This window comes from Notamacropus eugenii, chromosome 1 (assembly GCF_028372415.1).
Source record: "Notamacropus eugenii isolate mMacEug1 chromosome 1, mMacEug1.pri_v2, whole genome shotgun sequence".
NCBI lineage: Eukaryota > Metazoa > Chordata > Mammalia > Diprotodontia > Macropodidae > Notamacropus > Notamacropus eugenii.
Genome location: NC_092872.1, coordinates 722,740,444 through 722,757,639, shown reverse-complemented (window position 1 = coordinate 722,757,639; position 17,196 = coordinate 722,740,444). Strand labels below are relative to the sequence as shown.

The window sequence follows — 17,196 nt, the reverse complement described above, 5'->3', positions numbered from 1 at the left end:
AGTTGGGAAGGAAGTCAGAGGTGATGTGGTCCAATTTGAATCTAAAGAGGAATACCCTCTGTAACATCTCTGAAAAATAGTATTTACCACTTAAAACTACCAGTGGTAGGGAAACCACTAACTCATGAAACAGTCTAACCCACTTTTTTCACAGGTCTGTAGTCAGAATGATTGCCCCTAATATAATACCTGCCTCTCCAAATGTAGGCACCCAAAAAATCAACACCAGGTTTGGGTGAGTCGAGTCTTCCGAATCATCTCAAAAACATAGCTTTCATGTTCCATAAAGCACTTTTACTTTTTCCAGATGGGGATAAGAAAAAATAACTCAAAACAAAGGATATTTACTCTAACAGCATAACAAATAAAGTAACAAAATACCCCCATGCACACATGGGGTACATTTTCCAACAGGTTATCAGAAGATCAGATGGAAAGAACATGTATGGAGAGTACACACATGACCTGGGGACCAATATGGAAGAGGCACACACCACTGTCAATGAAATATATCAAGAACTGATACAGCCATGGCACATGTGTGACTGGGGTGATGTATCTCCAAACTGCAGGACTTCTAAAATCTTCTGGTGATGTCAATGAAGCGTTCTTTGCTAGATGCATCACACCACTTTTGCTGGATGTTTCATTTCAGCTCTCCAATGTTGCCTCTAAAATGACCTCCTGACTACTGAACTATACTCTACTACCTTGTGCAGGGCTTTAGGCATTAAAAGCTACCTATTGTTCTCTGTTTCCATCTATCGTAATGCAGTGTTTAAAATGCCTTTCCCTATAAAGGGAAGGTTGGTGCTTTAATACATATCTTGGAATTATGACATGACATCCATCCATCTGGGGAACTACTGAACACCAGGAAAATGCCCCCAATCCAAGTCTCTCTTGATTCCTAGTGTCCAAATTTCAAGTTCATGGTACTAGTCACTATCTGACTTTCAGTTAGAAAATTCCTCATAACTCCCATTATATTACAGATCCTGAGCCTGTGTCCTCCCAAGCATTTCTTATATAATTACTCCTAATGCCCCATAGGAGTTTTGTATAGGTTGAAGCACTAAGGTCTATCTTATACCTAAGAACTTCTATCAGTGGCACGTAACTGAAACTAGAAATCAGAATAATAGCTAAGTGAAACACATAAGTCCCACAATTCTACCTTATTCTGCTTTAACTGCTTCTTTTCAGTTAGACTCAGGCTTCCTTAGCTTATATTAATGAAGTGAAATATGCCTCTACAACTTCTACTCTTGTTTGTCTCTCTAGGTCAAAGCAGAATATATAATTCATTCCTCTATATGAATTCATCCTGGCTTTCCCTTTTGTTTCTAAGAATATCATTCTCAAAGAAGGCACATTAGCTTGTCTGAATTCTGCCTCCTTTCACTTCCAGCAGCAGCTGCTCCCTTAGGCTATGCTGACATTACTCTGTCTTTACTTTAGTTATCCTGAAACGTCCAGTATGAATTCACTGATGTGCAATAATACTCTACTTTTTCTGAAGGCTTTTTCAATTTCCTTAAGTTTCAGTGAGTTTTTCTCATTGTTCCCCTAAAAATGGGCTAGAGCTAAACATCTCCCTGTATTGTTTATATTCAAAGGGTTCTTCTACTATGAATTTTGTTATGTAAAATAAAGTTTGGACCAGATTCTTCTATATTCATTACAATCAAAAAATTTATCACTAATAAGAATTGTAATGTTCTTAAAGGTTTCCACTCCATTTGAAAGCTTTTTGACATTCATCATGCTGGAAGGATTTCTCTTAAGCATGAAAAACATTTAATGTTGGGTTGGACTTTGATTACCGGTGAAAGTCTTCCCACATTACTAAAATTCAAAGATCATCTCACTGAGTGAATTCTCTTACATGAATTAAGGCTTCCCTTCCAATTGAAGGCTTACCCATATTCATTACATACATAAAGTTTCTCTCCAGTATGAACTTTCTTATATGTACATTAAGGTTTCCTCCTGTGGCAAGACTTTTCTTACATTCATTGCATGAAAGGTTTTCTCTCCAGTATGAGTCATTTCTCATACTGATAACTTCTCATTGCAAAGAAATGTTGCTGGGAATTTAGACATTCATAATTATATTTAGAGGGTTTCTCTAAAATATATTTGATATTTTCCCTTCAGGTTTTGCAACATTAAATTCAATGTGTTTTTGCAAGTAAGAGTTATTTTATGTGTATTACTTTTCCCTATCTGATCAAAGGCTTCCCTTATGAGTTCTTGAATGTCTATTAAGTTTTCCTTTTTGGATGAAGGTTTTCCCACACTCACTGCATTGAAATGGTCTCTCTCTAGTATGATATACTTGATGATAAATTAGACTTTGTTGATTGGTGAAGGCTTTTCCACATTCATTACATTCATAGGGTTTCTCTCCAGTATGAATTCTTTTATGTCTTTTAAGACTCCCATTTTGTCTGAAGGCTTTTCCACAATCACTACATTCAAAGGGCTTCTCTCCAGTATGAATTTTTTTATGTATATTCAGATTTCCCTTGAGGTTGAATGCTTTTCCACATTCATTACACACATAAGGCTTCTCTCCAGTATGAACTTTCTTATGTATGTTAAGGTTTCCTCTTGTGGCAAAGACTTTCTTACATTCATTGCACTGAAAGGTTTTCTCTCCAGTATGAGTTGTTTGATGATGGATTAGGCTTTGATGATTGGTGAAAGCTTTTCCACAATCATTACATTTATAGGGTTTCTCTCCTGTATGAATTCTCATATGTCTTTTAAGGTTTCCCATCACAATAAAGGCCTTCCCACAATGATTACATACATAGGGCTTCTCTCCAGTATGAATTCTCTTATGTCGATTAAGGTTTGCCCTCTGTGTGAATGCTTTCTCACATTCATTACACTGAAAAATTTTCTCTCCTGGATGAAATATCTGGTGATAAGTTAGGCTTTGATAATTGGTGAATGCTTTCCCACATTCATTACATACATAGGGTTTCTCTCCAGTATGAATTCTCTTATGTGATTTAAGACTTCCATTCCACCTGAAGGCTTTCCCACATTCATTGCATATATAGGGTTTCTCACCAGTATGAATTCTCTTGTGTTTATTAAAATCTCTTCTTAGCATGAAGGCTTTCCCACATTCATTACATTCAAACGGCATCTCACCTGAATGAAATCTCTTATGGTTCATAAAGTTTCCCTTCAGGATGAAAGTTTTCCCACATTCATTACAAATATGTGGTTTCTCTCCAGTATGCATTTTCTTATGTACCCTAAGGGATGTTGGGTACCTGAAGCCTTTCCCACATACATTACATTTCAGGTGTTTTTCTCTAGTATGACTTAATTTATGTGTCTTAAGGATTCCCCTCCGGCTAAAGCCTTTCCCACATTCATTGCATTTATAAGGTTTCTCACCACTGTGAATTATCTGATGTTGCTTAAGGGATGAATGGTATCTGAAGTCTCTCCCACAAGTATTACATTTAAAATGCTTCTCTTCAGTATGAATTAGTTTATGTGCATTAAGGCTTTCTTTCTTGCTGAAGGACTTGTTACATTCATTACAGTTATGGGGTTTCCCTTGAGAATGTTGTCTATGGTAAAGAATAAGGTCTGACTGGTAATTGAAGGGTTTCCTGCATTTCTTATACTTGAGTTTCTTCCCAATAGAGATTCTCTTGGGTTTAAATGGATCAAAAAACTGCTTCAAACTCTTTCCAAGGGTACTGTATTTAGGAAGATTTTCTCCTATATGAGCTTTCTGTTGTGGAATAATAACTGACCCCAAGTTCAGTTTTCTCCCAAATAGATGACATTCATGAACAGATTCATTAGTGAATATTACCTCCTGAGACTGGGTTTCTTGGTTTTCTTTCTGCCTTTTTAACCTGATATCACAATCCCAAGTTTCTCCCAATGTGGAATGCCAGGTGCCTTCCTTTAGGAATCTCTCTTTCAATGACTGTCCCATAAAAATATTATGCTTCACAGTTGACTCCTTGCTTTCACATCTTGTCTTCTGATTAGGAGAATCTGAAAATAACAAAGACATGTCAATATCTGTTTTCCTCCAAACTAGGAACTGTAAAATTCTGAACAAAGTAAGGATATTCATGCCATGTTCAGATTACATCTTTTCTGTCAATATGGAAAAAAACAGAATGATCATTGTTACCAGGAAATTTAAACCAAAACAGGTGAGGAAATAGTAACAGCAACTAGCTGTCTAGGAGTTAACTGAATTAATTACAAAATACTGAAAGCATTTGTAGATAGCATCAGAATTTCAATAGTGGTAATACTTGGGGAGATGTCTACCTGTTTAGAAAGAAAAAAGAGTTTAATTTTAGAAACTAGTAAAAGCTTCAAAATGATCTCTAGGAAAATATAAAGGAAAGCTTACCAAATCAATGACTTATAATCACTTAGGGGAAAAAATATTGATTTCTAAATCACAGAATAAATTCAATAAGAAAAGATTATGCAAACCAATCATACTTCATTTATTTATAAGATGAATGGGCCAGTGCATGAAGTGTTTCTGTAGACATCAAGGCACCTAGATTTCAGCAACCCATTTAGAAAAGACTCTCAAGACATCTTTCATAATGAGATAAAAACAAATGTGGGTTAGATGAGAGTACAACTCAGTGAATTTTGAACTGCTCAAATAAGTCCCCCAAAAGTCCAGAATATGGAGTTTTTGTGAACCTACAGTATGTTCTCTTATGCCTTAGAACTGTGGATCTAACCCTAGCCACATTTACCATTTTTGATGAATCCCACATGGCACTTGTACAAAAACTGCTATTGACACAAAGAAAGGAAGCCTATCTATTAGAGCCAGATTGGGTGTCCCTCCTCTTGAGACACACTGTCTGGGCAAGCTATTTAACCTCTCAGTTTTCCAGGAAACTCTTTAAACATATAAGCAGCACATAAGGGGCCAATAAGCATTGGTAAAGGTAATTTCTTCCCCTTATTCCTATTCAATATTTTTATCCAAAAATTTAAGGAAATCATAAAGAGTTTGCTTACCATTATTGTTGATAACACAAGTGTATTTGACATACCAAATATATTAGATGAATAAATCAAGATAAAAAACTCAGATAGAGAAATGGTTGCATAAACAATGTGTAATAGAAATACAGAATTGTAGAGACATAGTTGAACAGCAAATCATTTTGAAAAGGCCTGAAAATTTTAAATGACCCAAAGCTGAGTATGGGCCAACTGTAAGCACTGATTCAGGTTACCCTCAAGCTATTCTGATGGACAAGAAGAGGGATGGGCTAGACAGCAGAAAAGGAAGGTAGCATGACTGGCCAATAAGGAGTCATTAATATCTAGATGTTAATTTGTTAAGAGTTCCTAAAGGATCCTTTCACCCCACAATACAGCTTCTAGGGCTGTAGTCCAAAGGAGATCACAAAAATGGGAAAAGGACCCACATGTACAAAAAATATTTATAGTAGCTTTTTCTGTGGTGATTGAGAAGTGGAAATAGAGGGGATGCCTATCAATTGGGGAACGGTCAAATAAGTTGTGGTATATGAATGTAATGGAATACTTTTGTGCTATAGGAAATGATAAAAAGGTAGACTTCAGAAAATTCTGAAAAGACTTATATGAATTGATGCTGAGTAAAGTGAGCAGAACCAGGAGAACATTGTACACAGTAACAGCCATGCTGTGCGATGACTTACTTTTATAGACTTAGCTCTTCTCAGCAATGTAAGAATTTACAACAATTCCAAAAGACTCATGATAGAAAATGCCATACACATCCAGAGAAAGAAATATGGAGTCTGAATGCAGAGGAAAGCAGACTATTTTCTTTTTTGTTTTGTTTTCTTATTTCTCATGGTTACTCCCATTCATTCTAATTCTTCTATACAGCATGACTAATGCGAAAATATGTTTAATAGGAATGTATATGTAGAACCTATATTAGACTGCATGCTGTCTTGGGGAAGGGAGAAGGGAAGGAGGCAGAAAAAATTTAAAACTATGGAAGTGAATGTTGAAAACTAAAAACAAATTACTTATTTAAAAAAAAAAACCTCTTACTTAAAGGGTATTTTGAAATTAAAAGAATTTTTTTTAAAAAGAATTCCGAAAATGCCTGAGGGATCTATCCTTGGCTTTGAACTCAACATTCAGCAAATTGAAACCATCACGATTTTATATCCACAATAATTCTGAGTTTCGTGCAGAGATTACATCACACACTGACTTCTTCTAGTATTCCCGCCATTTCTTGATCTGTTATCCAATTCAGATCCCTGCTCTACCACCATTTCTTAAGAGTTTCTCCCCTTTGACAGTCCATTCACTCTGGGTGTACCACTGTCTCTCATTCTCATGACCATCATCTACTGACTCCCAGGTCATCCTTCTGACATTTTTGAGACTCCAGTCCCTGCCTAAATCTTCCTCTTTCACCCACCTTTGGCTATATCTATCTTCTCCCCTATGCCAATACATTTCCTAAATGATGGCACACCACAATATTTCAGGTAGGGCAGAGAATAATGGGATTCCCAAAGAACCTTTGAGTAAGAAAACACCCCAGCAGCCATCTATCTAGTAAAACCTACATAAGATTGAGGGTCCCATAGGCATCATCCCCAAGAAGTGCCATTAAGGGCTGGTTATAGCTGAAATGTGCCAGAGAGTGGAATAAGATTAAAAATTGAGAAATTATCCTTGGAAGATAGAAGAGAAGCAACAGGAAAAACACTGAATTAGAAAGAGCAACAAAACAAACCTCAAGTGGAGTCCTAGTAACTACAGCTACTGGGCAAGTAATAAACTTCCCTGAGTTTCAGCAGCTGCAACCATAAAATGCAGATAATAATATATACATGACTCACATGCTGGAGAAGTACATAGTAAGACAGAAAATGATCTTTGTATGTAAACTATTGATACTATCACAAAATCAAAAGGAGAATTTAGAAGATCATTTTCCATAAAGTGGTGAGATAGAAGCCAGACTGTAGCATTTCAAGGGAAAGAGATGGGAGTAGAGGTGGTTAATTGGAGGAAGTGGTAGAAAGCATAGTAAAGTGTAAGTATAGTACAAGTACATACGTCTCATATATATATATATACATATATATATACACATATATATGTGTGTATATATATGTATATATGTATACATATGTATGTATGTATGTCTGTATATAAGTAGAAGCATATTAAAGTATAAGTATAATGTAAAGCATATTTTAAAAAAATAAAATTATATGACCATTCCTGGTGGTCATAATGCTATGGACTGGCTGTCTCCTAGCACAGGGAGAGATGAAAGATGAGACAGAGGGAGAGACTTCAGGAGAAGGGGGAGAGGAGAGAAGAAGAGACAGGAAGAGGGAAGTGACAGAGAGGGAGAATGGGGGGAAAAGACTGCAAATGATATTCTGGGTGGTGGTAATAGGGTCTCACACAGAAAGGAAAGATTAAAAAATTCAAGAAATATAAGACAAGGAATATAAGAAAGGACTTTGTTTTAAATTCAAGTTGGACTTATATTTGTGTGTATATATATAAATACATATTTGTATGTATATGTACAGTTAGACATATCTGAAAACAGAAAGATTTCAAAAGAGATTAAAGAAGTAGAAAACAAATAAACATAGGAGGCAGCAGAAAATTATGGGATCCAAAGTACAAGTAGAGGGGTTAGCATCAGAAAAAGAAAAATCTTTCTCAAAGAGATGAAGAATGAGTGGAGGAAGGTCAGCAAAGTGTTGTTTTAAATGAAAGATGAGTTCATGGGAGAGTACTCCAGTGAAATAGAAATAGTGCTTCTGCAAGAACCTTGGAGAGCTCCTTGTTGAACAGTACAATGACCATTTGTGATGGTGCTTAAAATGTTTTCTTGATGTTAATTCTTCACTCACTCACCTAGGAAAGTGCTAATCAGGACTCCTCCCTCTGCCATCCATGGGGCTTCTATTCTTTCCATTTGGGAAATCACATCTGGTGGGGAAACAGGAACACCTCCTTGTGGGAAAATAAATGGGAGAATGCTGAGGTCAATCTTCTTCTCTTTCTCAGTAGGGAATAAAGGGAAGGCCAATAAGACACAGATAAGAGTTCAAAGGACTCATGAAGTATTCTCCATATTGTGTTCCCAGGAAGCATGGGGGATGAGTCACCAACTCAAAGGAAATGACTTTATCCTCACACACTCTCTGCTAGGAGGACGCAAACTGTTCAAATCTTCAAAGAATCTACACTGATTCTTTGGGGTAACTCAATGAATTGAATGAACAGCCAGTAATAGGGGTATACAGCCTTAGGGGCAGCACAATTAAACTACTGATTTCCCATTGTACCACACAAACACCTTTCACTTAAATACAGAGAGCAGAAACAGTAGTGACCCCGGGTACCAAACAACTGTGAAACCACTCCCCATTACATACATCCAGGACATTAACCCTCCATGAGAAAGGAACACTTCAGGTATCAGTCAGTCAAGAGGAAATGCAAAGACAACCCAAAGGAAGTTAATAATCTATCTGGGGGAGAGCCAACCTTACCAAGGGAGACAAAATTCTCATAGTTCTCCAACATCACATCCCAATACATGTCCTTCTGAGAGGGTTCCAAGAGTCCCCATTCCTCCCAGGTGAAGTCCACAGCCACATCTTGGAATGTCAGTGGTATCTGAAATAGCAAACAAGACACCTGCTCACTTGGGGACCAGCCCTCAATGAGAATAAGCAGAAGATGTGGAGCTGGCAAAATGGAAAGGCACTGTTTCTCAAAGCAGTAAGCAAAATTTTAACTTTCTGGAGAAATTCCTTACTGGATACATCACTTTATACTAGATTCAATATTGCAGAAAAAGTTTATTATTCAAAATTAGCTTTACAAATGAGTACCCAAAGTGAGTCATACTTGCAACACTCCCCGCTGTCCCCTTTTCCCAGCTATAAGAGTGGTTTCCTAACACCTGGTCCCACTCAAGTCAAGCTAGTTTTTTCTGAAAAGATATTGAGACCAACCTAGAGAATTGGTTGGCTCAGGGAATGAAAGGCTCAGGCTGTTGACATCACCTCCGATCATCTGAATACAAAATTACCTTGAGCAAGTCCAGGCATACTCTCTGATGTTTGCCTGGTAGAACTGACTGCTATGCCATTCAGCTGAGTTCTGGATGCCCATCCTTTCTGAACAAACTACCAAGGCACTGGCCTGAGGCTAGCCCAGTCCACAACACCCCAAAAACACATTAGGGTGAAACTGAGAGGCAAGTGATAGAAAGAGGAAAAACTACCCATCACACACTTATAATGGGCCTCAAGGCTTACAAATGTGCCAAGTCTCTTGTCAGTTACCCATCAGTTGGCTACTTGACTTGTACCCATATTTCATCTAACATCAAGCTCCAGAATGATACTTTTTTATTAACAGATTTACAACCTCTTTCTTATCTGTAAAATGGGGACAAAAATAACAGTCCACTGGATAGCAATAACAGGGCATAGGACTAGATGCTGCAGCCCTGATTTTTACACCTCTATGGAGCTCCCTGGTAAGGAACCTCCATTTGCCAATGTAGGCAGTCAGAATGAAAAGAGTTCAGGAAAAAAGAGAGGAAAGAAATGGAAAGCAAGAACGTTAGCTAGCCTTCTTAAACAATTAAGCCACAAAAGGGAACAAAGGACGATAGCTGGCAGAGAAGGACATATCAAGTAAGGTGTTTTCTGAGGATGGGGGAGACACAGGCTTGTCTGTAGGAAGCAAGAAAGCAACCAGTAGACAGGGATTGAAAAATATCAAGGGAGGGATGATTGGGGGACAGTGTGCTAAAGAAGACAAAGAGCGTCTTCTGCATGAAAGGGAAGTTTCAGTGAAGCTTTGGATAAAATTTCTCAATATATATTTAAAGAAGACTGAGAATTGTGAACTACTTGACAAAAGAACTAAATAGATTCAAAATTGTTGGATGATCTAATTTGGAGTGGTTGTTGATGATTCAACAACCACTTACCAGGACATGTCCAATGGCGTGCCCAAGAGATCAACGTTTGATACTGTGACATTTTAAGTTTTCTGTGGATTATCTGGATAGAATTAGAGATGACATATGGCAGGTTCATCCACTTGAAGTCTGAGTTATTGATAGGCTAGAGAACTGAACCAAAACTAATAAAAGGAAATTCAGTAGGGAAAAATGTAGTCATAGAACTCCATAGAAAGAGCTGAAACCATACACCAAAAGACTTCTCACTACCATGTATATGACATATATGACATATAGTCTAATAAACTGTATAACTATAAGACACAGGAAGAATAGCAATATAGTTGTTTTCGGAAAGGACAGGATTTTAGTAGATAGCAAGTTCAACCAACACACGTGAGCAGTAGGATAGAACAGTCAAAAAATCAAATGGAATCTGTCTATGTTAGAGAAGGGATCCTTTCCAGAAATAGGGAAGACACAGTCCCACTGTAATCGGCCTTCTTGAAGAGGGAGCAACACCATTTTAAAAGGGCATTGAAAATAAGCTGACGGGTTTCCAGGGAGGAGTGACCAGAATGACAAAGAGCCTTGAGTCAACATCATATGAGAATCAGCTAAAGAACTGGGCAGGTTTGACCCAGAGAAGACTCAGGGAGCAGGAATTCTGGTACTGCAAAGCTGATCCTCCCCAAGAGGTATCAGTCTTGTTCTGTTTTCTCTCCAGAGGACAAAATCAGGAGAGAGGGATGTAAGGGACAGAGAGGTAAAATCGGGCTTCATATCAAAAAAAAAAAGTCCTAACAATTGGAGCCATATAAAAGATAAATGGGCTGCATTGCGTGGGAGGGGGTTGTTACCTCCTTTAATGTCTTCAAATAGATCCAGTCCACTGCAACTGATAAACACATGACATCCAAAGTCCACAAAGAATTTAGACCAACCTCCTGCCCCCAGTACATAAGTGGGAAAGGATATTAGTGAAAAATTCTCTATTTCAGTGAACTTCCATTTTTTTTCTTTGAAGTATTATGCTCAGTTTTGCTGGGTAGGTGATTCTTGGTTTTAATTCTAGCTCCTTTGACCTCTGGAATATCATATTCCAAACCCTCCAATCCCTTAGTGCAGAAGCTGCTAAATTCTGTGTTACCCTGATTGTGTTTCCACAATTCTTGAATTGTTTCTTTCTGGCTGCTTCTCCTTGACCTGGGAACTCTGGAATTTGGCTACAATATTTCTAGGAGTTTTCCTTTTGGGATCTGTTTTAGGAGGTAATCAGTGGATTCTTTCCATTTCTATTTTACCCTCTGGTTCTAGAATATCAGGGCAGCTTCCCTTGATAATTTCTTGAAAGATGATGTCTAGGTTCTTTTTTTTTGATCATGGTTTCTCAGGTAGACCAATAATTTTTAAATTATCTCTCCTGGATCTATTTTCTAGGTCAGTTGTTTTCCAATGAGATATTTAACACTGTCTTCTATTTTTTCATTCTTTTGGTTTTGTTCGGAATTCAAAATCTTATGGAAGTGAATGTTGAAAACTGAAAATAAAGAAATTACATTAAAAAAAGAAAAGTACAAAAAAAGAAAGAAAAATTCTCAAAAGATTTAATGCAGACATTCAAGAACCACCCAAACAATACCAACTCAGTCAAGCTAATAACCAGACAAATGCAAACTTTGCCGTTTTACTCCACGTCTATCAAAATGCCAAAGACAGAAAAACTCAATGTTTTTAGGGATGCAAAAACACAGGCAAACATTCCCTAGTCCTGGGGATGCAAGATGGTTCCACTATGTTAGAAAATCCTTTGGAATTCCACAAGAAAAGTTACAAAGCTGTTCATATTTTCTGCCCAGGCTAACTGTTCCCACAATTAATTAGGTTTTATATCCTAAGCTATTTATTGACAACAGGAAAAAAAACTCACATGGATTTTTAATAATATACACAATTACAACAGCTAAGTGAACAAAAACAACTTTAATTGGCAACAAAAATCAGATCAACAACAGCCCAGCTTGTAGGAGGTGATGGCTGTGTGGTAAGAGAGCCTGGGTTCACACATTAGCTCTGCCAATTATTATCTGTATGACCTCTGCCACATCATAGCCTCTCTGGACATACTTCCTCATCTATAAAATGAGGCCCTTGGATTAGGGAGATGACATGGAATGTCCCTTCCACCTCTAAACTGATAACACTGGACAGCATTGCTACAAATTTATATTGGGTGACCCAGCCTTACTTTTAACACACAGATAACTCGGTGTAGCATTTATTAACAGTCAGTTAATAAATATTTATTAAAAATCTACTAAGTACCAGGCACTGTGCTAAGCACTGGCGAGAGATACACAGAAAATCAAAAGACAGACTCCCAACTCTCATAGTTTAATGGAGGAGACAAACTGTAAAGAATGAAGCACAAACAAATGATACACAGCAAAGGAGCAAAGGCATTAGAATTAACAGAGATGAGGAAAGGCTTCCTGTAGATGGTGACATTTTAGCTGGGACTCCAAGGAATCCAGAAAATCTAGGAGGTAGAGGTGAGAAGGGAGAGCCTCCCAAAGCATAGATGGAGTGTTATTCAAGAAACAGCAAGAAAGCCTGATTCACTGGACCATAAAATACTTGTTGAGAGTATAAGGGGTAGATAGCCTGGAAAGGTAGGGGGCAGGCTCTGAATGCCAAACAGGATTTTATAGTTGATCCTGGAGGTTACAGGGAATCATTGGAGTTTACTGAGTGGGGGGGGGGCGCAGACCTGGGCTTTAGGAAGATGATTTAGATGAATGGAGGACTATTTGAGGCAGGTATACTAACCAGTAGCACTATTTCAATAGTTCAGAGGTAAGGTAATGGGCATCAGTACCAGGGTGGTTGCAGTCATAATCACAAACTTATCTTGCTCCACATATAAGCTTCCTGGAATTATACATGATAGGAGAATCAAATGAGAGCAACATGGAGCTTTGTATCAAGACAAGATTCATTGATACAAGAACCAAAGAACCACTTTTAAAAATTGCTTCTGGTGAGTATGGTTTGCTGCCTCAGTAACACTGTTTGAGGACACAACTAGGCTTTAGGTTTCTTTACCTCAAAGAACTTGGGTCAGTACTGGCTCCACAAAAGGCTGAACAAGTACGTGAATGTTCAAAGGGGAGATCAGCTCTTAGCCCAGTGTCCTTTCCCCTTACCCTGTATCATCAGTCAAAATCAACAAAATCAATACAAACTGAGATTCAGGCCTCTAGAGGCAACTTAATCAAAGACAGCAGAAAACAAGAGAAAGAGAAGGTTGTACACATTGAGAAAAAGATGGCACTTCAGAGGGGAGAAAAAGAGAAGCAAAGAGGGAGAGGGAGACAGAAAGGCAGGGAGAATGAGGAGGAGTGGAGGGGGGGGAGAGAGAGAGAGAGAGAGAGAGAGAGAGAGAGAGAGAGAGAGAGAATTCTAACTCACCTGGGATCTGGCTGTTAGGAGGACAGAAGTCATTCCCTTTTCTTCCTTAATTTTTCTTTCTTGGAGAAGAGCAGAGCTCTGAGAAGCCAGAACTGAAAAAGGAGAAAGAAGTCAGGAGGAAGATCAATCCTGCCTGTCATTCCCAAAACACCAAAGCACTGCCAAAAAGTAGCAAATGAAACCAGCAGAAGAAGATGATCAAGCCTCTGGAAAATGAAAAAACTCACCCAAATGGTCTGCCTCCAAACTGCTGCACTGAGTGGCTATTCACCAGGCTATTGAGTCATGGGAGAGGTAATTTCTTGGAATCATTCTCAGGGAACTCAAAAAGACCCAGAGAACTGGGTAAGGGCAAAGGTTGTCCCAGCTTTCAAAAAAGGAAAGAAGAATCTATAAACTACGAGCCAATGAGCTTGACTTTCTTTCCCAGCAAAATTCTAGCCTCTGTCATTAAAAACTATAAATGACTATCATTATACTAATTATAAAAACTATTAATTTAATTACTATTAATAATTATTAATGACTAATTATCACCCTGCTAATTACTGAAAATTCAATGACTATTTAAAACTATTAGGAGACATCTAGAAGAGGGAGCAGGGATCCTGGAGGGGCAGCAGGGCCTCATCAAGAACAGACATTGATCTCATTTCTTTGGGTGGAAGGATGACTAGACTGGGAGATCTGGGAGAGGCACAGCCCCCCTCTGCCATATCATCTGGGGGGGTCTCTGATGTTGCTCAGCTGTTTCCTCTTGGAAACTCTCCTCTTTAGGTTTCATGACCCTCTTCTATCCCAGTTCTCCTCCTGCCTGTCCGATCTCTCCTGGGTCTTCATCTAGATCATGCCCATTGACCATGGGTGACCCCAGGCTTTGTCCTGTGCCCTCTGCTCCTTTCTCTCCACATGCACTGGCTTGGTGACCTCATTAACTTCCATGGGGGAATGATCATGTTTGAGCAGATGCTTCCTGGGTCTGTAGATGTAGTCTGTCTTAAACTACAGACCCACATCATTCACTGCCTTTTGATGCACCAGCTGTGTGCATCTCACCAGCCTGAGGGGCACATCCAACTCAACCTGTCCAAGTCAGGATTTATTCTCTTCCCTGAGACCCTTCCTAATCCCCAACTTTCCCCCTACTTGTCCTGGGCATCATCATCCTCCGATCACTCAACTCTTCCCTCTCACTCACCTCTCTCCCCCACCTCTCATCTGTTGTGAAATCTCATCATTTCTACCTTCCCATCTCATCCATTCAGCCCCTTTTCCATTCACACAGCCACTGTCCTGGCACAGGCTCCTGCCTGGACTCCAGTCTCCCTGCCTCCAGCCTCTTTTCACTCCAATCCATCTTCCACTCAGCCTCCAGAGGGATTGTCCTAAACTCTGCTCTGACCTGGTCCCTCCCCTATAAACAACAATGGTTCGCTGCTGCCTCCAGGACCGTATAGGAAGTCCTGTGGTATTTATGCCTGGCCCCTGCAGACCTGTCTAACTAGTATCCCTTCCCCTTTCCTGCTACTCCCCTCCCAGCACTGGACCGTCTGGCTGTACTGGGCACTCTGCTCTCCACAGCCCTCTACCTCCCAACTACATGGGCTCTCCCCCAGATCTGGTAGCCTCTGCGTGGCCCTCCTGGCTTCCCCAGCCCCCCCCCAAGACTGCTCAAACCCCACCTCCTGTAGGAGACCTTTCCCTGCCCCCTCCCTTTCCCCGTCCCATCCTGGCCCTCCCCTTTCTCCGGGCCTTCCCCAAGATGACCTTTCACATCCTCTGCAGGAACCTTTACTCTGCCTCCTTGCTAGGGTCTCCACCACTTTGGTAAGTGTAGACAAGCGGCAAAGCCGCAGGTGGAGCCTCCTCGAGGGAAACAAACAAGGACGACGTCACGGCCGTGCCCCCAGCACCCCGCTCTGCGCAGGTCCCTGAGGAGCCCAGCAGGGGGGCTCCCGCCTGTCCTGGGACACCGCCCCACCTCCCCGGCCCCGAACCTCGAAGACAGGAGATGCCCTCGGGCCTGGGCGGACCCCCTTCTCCTCTCGATCACCTCTGCAGGGGGACCCCCCAGCTCCTCTCCAGGACCAGCCCCCCATCCTTTCTGGTGCCGGGTCTTGAGCTCGAATGCCGACCCCTCTTCCCTTTATCCACTCCCGCCGCCCGTTCCGTTTCTGCACACTCACACACTCACACTCACGCTGACACTCACACACACACTCACACACACACACTCACGCTGACACTCACACACACAGTCACACACACTCACACTCACACTCACACACTCACTCACACACTCACACTCACACTCACACACACACACACTCACACTCACACACACACTCACACTCACACACTCACACACACACTCACACTCACACACTCACACTCACACACTCACTCACACACTCACACTCACACTCACACACACACACACTCACACTCACACACACTCACACTCACACACACACACTCACGCTGACACTCACACACACAGTCACACACACTCACACTCACACTCACACACTCACTCACACACTCACACTCACACACACACTCACACACTCACACTCACACTCACACACACTCACACTCACACACTCACACTCACGCTCACACTCACACTCACAACTCACTTTCACGCACTCAGACTCACACACTAGTGCCTACAGAAACTCAGTTTCATACCTGGGTGCAGACACTCGCACTTTCGCACGCGCGCGAACACACACTCAGATATTTCGGCACGCGCGTTCGTGTCAACACTAACCCACCCTACTACCTCGCTCCCACTCACCCGCCGGCGGCGAAAGCCCCCCCCACAAAAGTCCTCCAGGCTCCAAACCCGGCCGCTTCCGAACCCGAGCTACGCCTGCGCAGATTCAGAATGGAACTACAATTCCCAGCGTGCCTTGTAACCAGGGCGGATAGGGCCGAGCCCTGGGAGATGCGGGGCCCGCTTCGAGAAGGATTCTGGGAAATGACCTCGGGCTAGAGGCGAGAGATGCTGAGTTAAGAGGGAGTGAGGGCACGGGGCGCAGACGGGTTCGGGAGCCTGAGACACTGGCAGCATGTCCGTGAGGGCCTTGGAGGGGAGAGGGCACTGGGAGAGAGGGCAGGGCTTAAGAGACAGAGGCAAAGGAGAAAGGGAGAGATAGAAGAGAAAGGGGGGTGGGGAGAGGAGGAGGAGGAAAGAGCTAGAGGACAGAGGAGAAAAGGAGAGAGAAAAAAGAGAAAGAGAGAAAGGGGGGAGGAGGAGGAGAAAAGGAGAGAGAAAAAAGAGAAAAAGAGAAAGGGGGGAGAGGAGGAGAAAAGGAGAGAGAAAAAGAGAAAGGGGGGAGAGGAGGAGAAAAGGAGAGAGAAAAAAGAGAAAAGAAAAGACAAAAAGAGAGACAGAGAAAAGGAGAAGGAGGGAGGGGAGAGGAGGAGGAGAAAAGGAGAGAGAAAAAGAGAAAGGGGGGAGAGGAGGAGAAAAGGAGAGAGAAAAAAGAGAAAAGAAAAGACAAAAAGAGAGACAGAGAAAAGGAGAAAGAGGGAGGGGAGAGGAGGAGGAGAAAAGGAGAGAGAAAAAAGAGAAAAGAAAAGACAAAAAGAGAGACAGAGAAAAGGAGAAAGAGGGAGGGGAGAGGAGGAGGAAACAGCTAGATGACTGGAGAAAGGGAGAGATGGAAAAAACAGAAAAGGGGGGGGACAGGAGGAGGAGAAAAGGAGAGAGAAAAAAGATA

At 41.0% G+C, this 17,196-nt stretch overlaps 1 protein-coding gene across 2 annotated transcripts; it reads right to left on the bottom strand.

Annotated features, from left to right (window-relative positions):
- Window positions 1-272: 272 nt before the first annotated feature.
- LOC140521614 (uncharacterized) lies at window positions 273-16,360 on the bottom strand. 2 transcript variants are annotated; one of them, XM_072636851.1, is made up of 6 exons: window positions 16,269-16,349; window positions 13,696-13,835; window positions 13,469-13,560; window positions 8,568-8,694; window positions 7,927-8,025; window positions 273-4,038 (listed from the first exon to the last, which is right to left on the bottom strand). In XM_072636851.1, exons 3-6 carry the CDS (start codon window positions 13,499-13,501, stop codon window positions 2,234-2,236), a joined length of 2,064 nt encoding a protein of 687 aa, XP_072492952.1. In that variant the 5' UTR covers window positions 13,502-13,560; window positions 13,696-13,835; window positions 16,269-16,349; the 3' UTR covers window positions 273-2,233. The 2 variants fall into 2 exon arrangements, with proteins under 2 accessions (XP_072492952.1, XP_072492953.1); XM_072636852.1 differs by lacking the exon at window positions 13,696-13,835 and having other exon boundaries at window positions 16,269-16,360.
- Window positions 16,361-17,196: the final 836 nt, after the last annotated feature.